Consider the following 12,040-nt stretch of genomic DNA (forward strand, 5'->3'; position numbering starts at 1 on the left):
ATGAAAGTGAAAGAGGAGAGTGAAAAAGTTGGCTTAAAGCTCAACATTCAGAAAACGAAGATCATGGCATCCGGTCCCACCACTTCATGGGAAATAGATGGGGAAACAGTGGAAACAGTGTCAGACTTTATTTTTCTGGGCTCCAAAATCACTACAGATGGTGACTGCAGCCAAGAAATTAAAAGATGCTTACTCCTTGGAAGGAAAGTTATGACCAAGCTAGATAGCATATTCAAAAGCAGAGACATTACTTTGCCAACAAAGGTTCATCTAGTCAAGGCTATGGTTTTTCCTGTGGTCATGTATGGATGTGAGAGTTGGACTGTGAAGAAGGCTGAGTGCCAAAGAATTGATGCTTTTGAACTGTGGTGTTGGAGAAGACTCTTGAGAGTCCCTTGGACTGCAAGGAGATCCAACCAGTCCATTCTGAAGATCAGCCCTGGGATTTCTTTAGAAGGAATGATGCTAAAGCTGAAACTCCAGTACTTTGGCCACCTCATGCAAAGAGTTGACCCATTGGAAAAGACTCTGATGCTGGGAAGGATTGGGGGCAGGAGGAGAAGGAAACGACAGAGGATGAGATGGCTGGATGGCATCGCTGACTTGACGGATGTGAGTCTCAGTGAACTCCAGGAGTTGGTGATGGACAGGGAGGCCTGGCATGCTGCAATTCATGGGGTCGCAAAGAGTCGGACACGACTGAGCGACTGATCTGATCTGACTCTCATATAATGTCTATCAGTGAACCAGTGAAGTTGCTCAGTTGTGTCCAACTCTTTGCGATCCCATGGACTGTAGCCTACTAGGCTCCTCAGTCCATGGAATTTTCCAGGCAAAAGTACTGGAGTGGGTTGCCATTTCCTTCTCCAGGGGATCTTCCCAACCCAGGTATTGAACCCAGGTTTCCTACATTGTAGGCAGACACTTTACCACCTGAGCCACCAAGGAAGCAGATATAAAGTCTAAGTCACAGTCTATTAAAAAAAAAAAAAAAGCCTCTCCTGAAAAGTTAAAACTTAAAAGAATCTCCTTGATTTTCTGAATCAACACCAAAACAATTTTCAAGAATATATTTTTAAAATTTATTACTTTCTTTACATATAATAGTTGACTAGTTATTTAGAGCTTTATCCTTGGGACAACTTAGCACTTTGTAATTTTAGACAAATCCTATGAGAACATGACAATTACTAATACAGGGTCTGTGATATTTTGTGCAACTCAAACAGGCAGAATAAAAGCACAGTGAAAACACTAACTTGGGCCACATTAAACATGGTGGTAATGTGGCCAACTCAAAAATATGGTAACTATAAAACTATTTTGCAGTTTTATGTTCTGTTTGGGAATTCTGAACTCCAGATTAAGCCATGACTAAAATTAAAGTGTTCTTTGTCAAAGAATTTAATTTGTTAAAATTAAAATGTTACTTTTTAATGGCAGCTAACAAATTAGTTAGAAACTATTGAAGGGGTAAAAATCATCCTTCAACTATAGAGAGACTTTCTCAGTCTTAAAAATCAAGGAGTTGTTTAATTAGTCTTTGAGTAGTAGCTTCAAAGACTATTACATTACTAAAAGGATAACCCAAACTACTTTAATCCTATGAACTTTTGTTGAGAACTTCAGAAACATACCCTTAAATGTTGAAAAGTCACCAATTATTTTCTGTAAGACAAAAGTATTTAAATACTATTTGTATATATTTATTTATTCATCAAACAATAGATATTTATTGAGTGCACTATTCTGAATCCCAGTGGACATGGCAAGATGAACAAGATCAAATCCCAGCCTATGAAGTAGGCTATGTCCCAGCCTATAAGGACATAGGTACTTATAGACAGATACTATAAACAAGTGTGGCATAATAGTTGAGTGTTCAGGAAAACGAACCCAAATCCAAATTTTTGCTCCACCATTTACAATTTTGTGAACTTGGGTAAGTCATTTAACTTTTGTGTTAAGTCATTATACTGAAGATAAAAATAAGTATAATTTAATGTAGTAATTAGTATATTTATAAGAAAATATGTTTTTCTTGTAGATAGTCAAGACTATCAGTAAATAAAAAAGTTAATCTCAGCATCTTTAAAATTATACTGTGACTAAAACTCTCTGATGATGGGAAAGATTGAAGGCAAAAGGAAAAGAGGCAAGAGAGAATGAGGAGTTTGGATGGCATCACTGATTCAATGGACATGAGTTAAAGCAAAGTCCAGGAGACAGTGAAGGACAGGGAAGCCTAGGGTGTTGCAGTTCATAGGGTCGCAAGGAGTCAGACATGACTTAGTGACTAAACAACAACAATAGCTTTATAACTATCACACTGAAGAAATTCCTGATCAAATACAAAAGGTACAAAAAAGAAAAAAAAATCCTACCTACAGAGTGAACTGTGTATATAATTCATTTTCAGGAAGCAAAGCTTTGAGAATCTCATAGCATGACACTATCCTCAGTACAGTTTTCATCTCTAACAATATAAGCCTGTTCCCAACTCAAAACTGGAGAGAAAATTATATGATTTCATGGGGGGGGGGGAATTATTTCATCTAGCAATGCAAAGAAGCACCTGCTTCATGGATTAAAAGAGATTAGGGTGAAACTTTGCTGTGTTTCTAAAAGGGTTTGTTTTAAGACACTCTCCTTGGGGACAGACTTTACATTTTTTCTTACAAAATCTGCGACTGTGAAATCTTTGGAGTGGTTTCTGACAACAGACTCCTGTTTGTCCTTATCAGAAATAGGATGTGCTATTGGCAAAAATAAGGATTGTTCTTGCAATTTGAGCTCACAAATGGAATTTCTGTATCACAAAGTGGAATTTCTGTATCACAATAATGTGGGGGTGATAATTCCCAGGATTTTGATTTATAGATTTAAAAACTGTGTCAAATGAATACATGTGCAGCAGTGTTTATTGTGATGCAAAGGTCAGGGGACAGAATTTAGCCATTTTAATTCAGTTGTGTACAAAGTCTTTGCATTTCAAGCCTCTCTCAAAAGCTAAAGGAGTAAAGTGGATAACTTTGAGGGTTTCCTAAAGGCACATCAGCCTAATGTCAATAAGAAAGGTTAATTTTGTGGATTATTTTCCCCTCTCCTTGAGTTGAAACATCCTAAAGCTATTACATATCAACAAAAACCTCTTTCTCAGGCTTCTACACAAGCAAAGTCAGAATAGAGTCCTTCAAAATCAGTATTTCAAGGCTGATGGTATTTCCGCTCCATAAAAGCCAAGTTGTTTTGATTAAATCTACTAAAATACTAGTTTCCAATTCAACTTTTTAAAAAAATCAAGCTAATAAAATATGCACACTCATTTGAGAGCAAGGGACTGGAAAGCAGAGATGCCTAGTTTTCAATTATCACTTTTAACTATAGTTATATGCTACTTTTGGACCTTTTTACTTTCCCATTTTACAATTTTAAAATATCAAAAAATTTTTTCCTGATATAATTTTAATTGGCTTGTGTTTACAAAAATGGATGTATGTAAACAACTATTTGTTGCGGTTTTTCTCTTTTCCCCTAAACTGTATTTTTAAAAAATATATAAAATATACATCTCTGTCAAACTATCATAGTGTTACTGTCAATAGGTTTTACCCCCTCTTTCTCCTTTAGTTAGTGTTAGTGTGTTAGTCGCTCAGTCGTGTCTGACCCTTTGCGACCCCATGGACTGTAGCCCACCAGGCTCCTCTGTCCATGGGATTCTCCACGCAAGAATACTGGAGTGGGTTACTATTTCCTTCTCCAGGGAATCTTCCCAACCCAGGAATCAAACCCAGGTCTCCTGCATTGCAGGCAGCTCCTTTACTCTCCAAGCCACCAGGGAAGCCCTTTCTCCTTTAGCAACTGTAATATTAGAAAATCACAACGGCTTTTCCCTGTCAAATAAAGATGTGTATAAAACATTTTAAAATGTACAGAAGAAAACAAACATATTTTTGTGAGATACAAAAATATATACACACACACATATATATGTATATATACACACACACACATATATATGTATATACACATACCACCATCAATTGATATTATACCTGTGATCCTAATTGCTCAACTAGCTAATTGTTCCTACTGCTTTGGGGAATTACTCATCTTCATATTTTGGCAAAGCAGTTTACAAAAAGGACAATTCCATTGTGACTTACCAGTGTCACAAAGGTAATGTCAAAATATTAACACACATGAGCAGAATTCTCTTCAATCTACTTCAAAGTAGCTAGATATTCTGCATTTTTTCAAACTACTGTATGCAATCAGCTATGAGTACTGTATGAGTAGCTTAGCCACATTCTTAACTACTGTTTCTTCATTTAAAGATGGGGAAACAGGAAAACCAAGAACGATTACACAGCTTTAGAGTTTTGTTTGGTTACTTTAAAGAAGGGGCCTCAGAGTCATCTTATAATGTGGGAATTCTTCTAGTTGTCTGCAGAATTCTAAGGAAGGGGGTTAAAATGAAACTTTGGACCTGACCACATGGGTTTTTGAAGCTTTTTCGAACATCATGTCTATTCTGAAAACCATAGAAAAGATAGTAAATGAACAAAAGAAACAGAGGACAGATAAAATCTCAAAGAGATAAAGAGGAAGATAAACATAACAAAAATTTAATAATAATCGGCCCAGGATGAGAATAACTGTCTTCCCTACTATGAGGATTCCCTGATTCCTCCCAACAACAAAGACTTAAAAACCATTTGAGCCCCATCGACAGGAGACTTGGCCTCCTCACATTCAAATAAAAGTGCCAATATATACTTGCCATTATTTTTTAATTACCAAACCAGGATACAGTCCAATTACAAGTGATCATACTTCTATAAATCAATAGAGTTGCAATTAATAGGGATTAAAATCATGCTTAAATATCCTGGAATTTCTAGAACTGCAAGAAATCAGATTCTAATAACAATTTCTGTTATTGGACAAGCCTACATACTTTTGGAAAGCAGAAATACTGTACAGATTTTTGAAACATTTTCAAGGTGCTTTTCTTTCTTACAAATTTACCTGTCCAGTTTCTCATTTGCATTTCCTACTTTGGAAATAACTTTGAAACTGTTTTACCATAAAATTAGTATTATCCACTTTAGCCTAAAAAAGTAAAAGTCCAAAAAGGTATGCCAAAAGAAAATATGACTTAGATTCAGATGAATTTGATCATAGTCCAAGAAAAATAATTCCATATGCTAGAATACAGCTTTCACTTAACCTGGGTTAATTCTGTTGTCTAAAATTAGCATTTAGTTGCTAAATTGTGTCCAAATCTTTTGTGACTCCATGGACTGTAGCCCACCAGGCTCCTCTATCCACCAGATTTCCCAGCAAGGATATTGGAGTGGGTTGCCATTTCCTTCTTCAGGGGATCTCCCTGACCCAGGGATTGAACCCATATCTCCTGCTTTGGCAGGCAGATTCTTTACCACTGAACCACCTGGGAAGCCTGTAAATTTAATGTTAAGCAATGCTATATGCATCTTAAGTTGTTTACAGGTAATACATATCAATAAATCTTGTTCCTAAATAATATGCTTCTTCTGGGACAGATGTGTACCCCTTTTCATATTGTAAGGACATACATTTCAGGTAATTCCATCTATGTCTTAGCTAGCTAACTAACTATTCTTAGTTTGTACTCTAGATATTGCCCCAATTTTTACTTTACATTTGATATTTCAACACTAAAGTAACTTCATCCTAATACTATTTCTCCACTTCTAATGAATAAGCAAAATTAAAAATCTCCCATCAACTTGTAATGCAGAATTCTCGATAGGCTCCTTAGGTTTATACTCTGATTTCCATCTTTTAAACTTTCATGATATTTCAGCAAATTTTAATATAAGGATCTATGCCACTATTTCATTCAACAAAATTTAAGGTGTTTATGTTCTAAGCGTTTTGCTAGGTGCTGGCAATACAATCAGATTCTAACATTTTAATCATTTTTAAAATGCAAATTTGTCACATTTAGTTATCAATTTTTTTAATTTATTTTACAAATTGTTAAAATTATACTAATGAAAATACTTTTTTCTGTAAATTTTAAATGTATGTTCATATAGCCACCTAACCCTTATCTCTCCTTGTGGAAAATATCACTTTTTAATTTTTCTTGCCTTAATTCATTAATGCTTTCCTATACTAAATCTCTATCAGTGAATTTCCCATCTTCCTTCAACCTGCCTTTAAAAGGAACATGGTCATCTAGGGCTCAAGACATGGCAGAGGAACCAACGATACCTAAAATAACAGCAGCAGCTACCAGGTATTGTATTCTTAACTAAGTGCTAGGAACTTATCCCACCCACTTTCTCAGTTACTCCAGAAGATACATGCTATTTGCATATCACATGAGAAAATGAAGCTCAGAACAATTACATTACTTGTTTAAACTTATATAACTAAGAGATAGAACTGGAATTTGAAGCCAGTTCAGTTCAGTTCAGTTGCTCAGTCGTGTCTGACTCTTTGTGGCCCCATGAACCGCAGCATGCCAGGCTCTCCTGTCCATCACCAACTGCCAGAGTCTACCCAAACCCATGTCCATTGAGTCGGTGATGCCATCCAACCATCTCATCCTCTGTCGTTCCCTTCTCCTCCCGCCCTCAATCTTTCCCAGCATCAGGGTCTTTTCAAATGAGTCAGCTCTTCATATCATGTAGCCAAAGCACTGGAGTTTCAGATTCAACATCAGTCCTTCCAATGAACACCCAGGACTGATCTCCTTGCAGTCCAAGAGACTCTCAAGAGTCTTCTCCAATTTGAAGCCAAGTCTACAGCATTCCCAGGTCTGTACAAGTAGTGAAAGTCGCTCAGTGGTGTCCGACTATTTGCAACCCCATGGACTATACAGTCCATGGAATTATCCAAGCCAGAATACTGGAGAATCCCCTTCCCTTCTCCAGGGGATCTTCCCAACCCAGGGATCGAACCCAGGTCTCCTGCATTGCAGGAGGATTCTTTGCCAGCTAAGCCACAAGGGAAGCCCCTGTACAAGTAGATGCTATACTAAATAAACACGAAAGACCACTCCTTTGCAACTGCATTCAGTAAAAGGGGCAGAATGAACAAGAAATGGCTGGGGAGTATTCTAATCTTGGACTTGGATGAAGGGTACCTTTTTTTTTTTTTTTTGCAAATTTATTCTTTTCCAGGTAATGTATGTGGCATCCTTTTCCCTAAAGAGCTAGATGATGGTGGTTAATGTATCCCAGTGTAGGTAGAGGAGCCAGGCACCAAACCCCAAGTCTGAATGGCTCCCATCCTATGCCCTTCCTCTGTACTACACCGCCCAAGGCCGTGGCATAGTAAGACTGGGCAGTGGCTATGAAATCTCGTCCCAGCAGAGGATCACTATAGTGCTGCACAAAGCAGCAAGCATCATTTCTCTGAATGCTTCCAACTGGCAATTCTGACTGTGCAGTGTTTTACGATGAGGTCATTTTTTCATGGAATTCTCCATGTTAGTGACTTGGGTTGCACATTAGCAAAGGTTGGCTTTTTCACTGTCACAAAGTCGAGTGGCTGTAAACAGAACAAAGTTACGTATGCAACAGATTCTACAATATAAATAACGTGATTAAGACCTACCTGCAAAATCCTAGGAAGAAGATGGTTTGATTCAATGCCAACATATATGTGCAGCAACTCCAAGAGGGAAATAGACTGGCAAAGTTGCATCACAAGTCCAATTGCATAAAAAGTGTCAACCATTGAATCTGTGTCCAGTGAATTAAAAATACAGACATAGTAAGTAAAATCTAGATCACAACCCAAATCCAGGAAGCAGTTTGAAATACAACTGAGATTCCTTACTTCATTTTCCTTTGTACATGTGAAAAATTTCCTAGATTTCTAAATTACAAATACTATGTAACCAAAGAAAGCACGTCATATCATTGTACAGTTTAATTGCTCCTCTTCCAAAAAGAATTTAAAACTTGAAAAGGAAGGCTCTATGACCAAAGCTAAAGCATTTATTCCCCATTTATATGATTCTAAAGGAATTCCAGCATAAAAGTAAACAGACTCTGGACTACATCAGTGAAAACAGGCTGAAAGTGAGTTTATTAGAGAAACTGCTGTGCCCACTCCTTGTCTATGGACAAGAAAATGACAGAGATGAGAAAATATGATTTCAGAGATTTATGAAAATGACATTAATGATGCCCTGATATCAAATAACATCTTCCATTTATATAGCATTTATGTCCTGCACATACATGGTGAGGGCTTTCTGGATTTTTGTGAGTAGGGCCCATTGCAGAGGGCTCCAAACAAATACTACATTTGACAGAGCTGAAATGGACGGAAACAAATGTCTCTCTAAATAGAATAAATGTGCTGGTTTTTAAATGAAATCCTGCCATATTAAGAAACATCTAGGGAAATCTTTATCGTCTTCACTCCCTAGTTATCATTCACATGATAGTAATTTATCAAAGGGTTTCTCTTCTCAGCAGCTCTATGAGGTAGACATTCTTATCATTCCCACTTTATAGATGATTCCTGAGGCATACACAGTCCTGCACTTGCCATAAAAGCATGATCAGTCACACGGCTCCCTGAAGGAAGAAGGAAGCTGGTGTCTATTCCAGGTGCTTGACTGCTGTTGAGCTATTTAATTTATATACTGATTTGGAAATTGTACTGACCCCCCACACAGTTCTTTTCAAGCTACCTTCTGTAGAAATGGGTTGTGTTTCTTTAATAAAATGCAACTTCTCTAATTATGGATGGCGAGATCACAATTAAGAAAAAATACACTGCTGACGAAGGCATTTCCCCCCACTGGAAAGGCCAGGCAGCATAAGAATAAATTCATGTCTTGTTACTCATATTGTGAATGGCCTATAACAGGCCCTTGAAGCCACAGCTAACTTCCAAGGTCTAGAAGTGATGCTTTTTTCCTAAAAACAAAAGGAAGTTTTCCAAACACCTGTGTTGTCCTCTGCTTGAGGACTCCCAACACTCAAAGTTGAAACACAAGCATCAAGTTATATCTTTGGAGGTTCTTAACAAAGGCAAGAAATTATCTGCAAATCTGCAGTTAAAAAAAAGCAACATCAAATAGTTTATGGTATCACAGAAATAGATTAATTTTCTCATGATATTGAAGGCTGAATTGATGAGCAGAGCCTGACTTATCCCAGATATATACTAATGTTTGTTTTTAGCTGAAACCAGCAATTGCTCAAATTGTCAAGTCATGCAACACTTGGAAACTGTGATGACCCTTATCCATGTGGGGATGGAAAATGAAAAGAATTTTATTTTGACAGTCATTTAATGATTTGTTTTTTTGAAAATTTAAATGCATTTAAAATCTTTACTTTCAGGAAACTGGAGAAAGCTTATGACTTAAACCTTTAGCACTAACTCCCCTATATGTGATGAGTCATCTACAGAATGTGTCATTTTCCTATGGACACATTGCCTTTTAAAAGGATTAAATAGAAGAATGGGGAATATAGAGTTTGTCTTTCATTTGTTAGTAGTTTCCAGTTACCTTAAACCTGGGGAATAAGAAACCAGAGAAGAACTGGTTAATTTCTAATTTCTATGCAAAAAAAAAAAAAGTTACACAGGAATTTACAGATTTCTTCAACACACACCAGATCTGCTAAGGTTTGGTGCAGAACCAAGAAAGGAAGAGTGAAATGGTACGCCTCAATGCCATGTCTATGTTTTCAGGGCAAATGCCTACTCAAGGAGAACGCACTTCCCTTTCCCTCATTTTACTTACCGCCTCCTCCAAAAAGGTTTTGGTTTTTGCATTAAGAATGAAGCATGCTTACTGAAAAAATATGGTCACTAAATTTCAGAGAAGTGAAGGATATTAAGTGAAGTTCACAGAAGTTAAATTATAACTAGGACTAGGTGAAAATGAGGATTAAAAGTTAAAAATTCAAAACTGTTTTGGGCTTTTACCTTTTCCAAATGAAAAGAATCTGACTGTCATATTTGTAAATATCCAGGAGTGGCCGCAGAACTGGATTAAGTAGTAGATGAAAAGATAGGCATTCTTCCTATACCTACAATAAATACAAGAAAATACTTCCTTTAAACACATTAAACACTTCCTTTATAATCACCTTTTCAGCATTATACACATGTATTTTAACTAATTTACTGGCCAATCTGAGCGAGCAAGAGACAATTAATCCATATCCGAGTTTTTAATTTGGATACCCTTCTAACCCCCATGAGATTTTGAAAGCACACACTATCTGTTACAGTGACCATCCTGGGTTTGTTTAAAGCCAGATATGGTTCTATTTCAACATTCACTTTCATCTGTGATAAACCTCTAACTTTGCTGCTCCCCAAGGGATAAAAGCAAGCATTGCAAAGTTAGCTTTGAGTATTTTTGAAAAGAAAATATGGATGGAGAGAGGCCCATGTGGTCAACGTGTTCCTGCTAAGTGCATAACTTGAAGGATAACTAGTTTATAGTTACAAGAAGGGAGTAGCAATGGCGGCATTCCCAGGCAGGGTAATTCAATCATGGAATGTCAGGTCCATGAATCAAGGCAAATTGGAAGTGGTCTAACAGGAGATGGCAAGAGTGAACATCGACATTTTAGGAATCAGCAAATTAAAATGGACTGGAATGGGTGAATTTAACTCAGGTGACCATTATATCTACTACTGTGGGCAAGAATGCCTTAGAAAAAATGGAGTAGCCATCCTAGTCAACAAAAGAGTCTGAAATGCAGTACTTGGATGCAATCTCAAAAATGACAGAATAATCTCTGTTGGTTTCCAAGGCAAACCATTCAATATCACAGTAATCCAAGCCTATGCCCAGACCAGTAACGCTGAAGAAGCTGAAATTGAACAGTTCTATGAAGACCTACAAGACCTTGCAGAACTAACACCCAAAAAAGATGTCCTTTTCATTATATGGGACTGGAAGGCAAAAGTAGGAAGTCAAGAAATACTACCTAGAGTAACAGGCAAATTTGACTTTGGAGTACAGAATGAAGCAGGGCAAAGGCCAATAGAGTTTTGCCAAGAGAACTCACTGGTCATAGCAAACACACTCTTCCAAAAACCCAAGAGAAGACTCTACACATGGACATCACCAGATGGTCAATACCGAAATCAGTTTGATTACATTCTTTGCAGCCAAAGATGGAGAAGCTCTACACAGTCAGCAAAAACAAGACTGGGAGCTGACTGTGGCTCAGATCATGTACTCCTTATTGCTAAATTCAGACTTAAATTGAAGAAAGTAGGGAAAACCACTAGACCATTCAGGTATGACCTACATCAAATCCCTAATGATTATACAGTGGGAGTGAGAAATAGATTCAAGGGATTAGATCTGATAGACAGAGTGACTGAAGAACTATGGATGGTGGTTCGTGACATTGTACAAGAGGCAGGGATCAAGACCATCGCCAAGAAAAAGAAATGCAAAAAGGCAAAATGGCTGTCTGAGGAGGCCTTACAAATAGCTGTGAAAAGAAGAGAAGTGAAAGGCAAAGGGAAAAGAAAAGATATAGTGATTTGAATGCAGAGTTCCAAAGAATAGCAAGGAGAGATAAGAAAGCCTTTCTCAGTGATCAATGCAAAGAAATAGAGGAAAACAACAGAATGGGAAAGATTAGAGATCTCGTCAAGAAAATTAGAGATACCAAGGGAATTTTTCATATAAAGATAGACACAATAAAGGACAGAAATGGTATGGACCTAACAGAAGCAGATATTAAGAAGAGGTGGCAAGAATACACAGAAGAACTATAAAAAAGATCTTCACGACCCAGATAATCATGATGGTGTGATCACTCACTGAAAGCCAGACATCCTGGAATGCAAAGTAAGTGGGCCTTAGGAAGCATCACTATGAACAAAGCTAGTGGATGTTGGAATTTCAGTTGAGCTATTTCAAATCCTAAAAGATGGTGCTGCGAAAGGGCTGCACTCAATATGCCAGCAAATCTGGAAAACTCAGCAGTGGCCACAGGACTGGAAAAGGTCAGTTTTCATTCCAATCCCAAAAAAAGGCAAT

General features: G+C 37.3%; 1 protein-coding gene across 2 annotated transcripts in view; it reads right to left on the bottom strand.

Annotated features, from left to right (window-relative positions):
- The window catches only part of PTPLAD2 (protein tyrosine phosphatase-like A domain containing 2), a 30,128-nt gene that overhangs the window by 15,301 nt on the left and 2,787 nt on the right, over positions 1-12,040 (bottom strand). For both annotated transcript variants that reach the window (XM_010857084.1, XM_010857083.1), the window contains exons 2-3: positions 9,955-10,058; positions 7,615-7,742 (exon numbers count right to left, since the gene is read on the bottom strand). In XM_010857084.1, coding sequence (XP_010855386.1) covers positions 7,615-7,742; positions 9,955-10,058 — 232 coding nt within the window. The remainder of the gene's footprint in view (positions 1-7,614; positions 7,743-9,954; positions 10,059-12,040) is intronic.

This window comes from Bison bison, unplaced genomic scaffold, assembly GCF_000754665.1.
Source record: "Bison bison bison isolate TAMUID 2011002044 unplaced genomic scaffold, Bison_UMD1.0 scf7180017864376, whole genome shotgun sequence".
NCBI classification, from domain to species: Eukaryota; Metazoa; Chordata; class Mammalia; order Artiodactyla; family Bovidae; genus Bison; species Bison bison.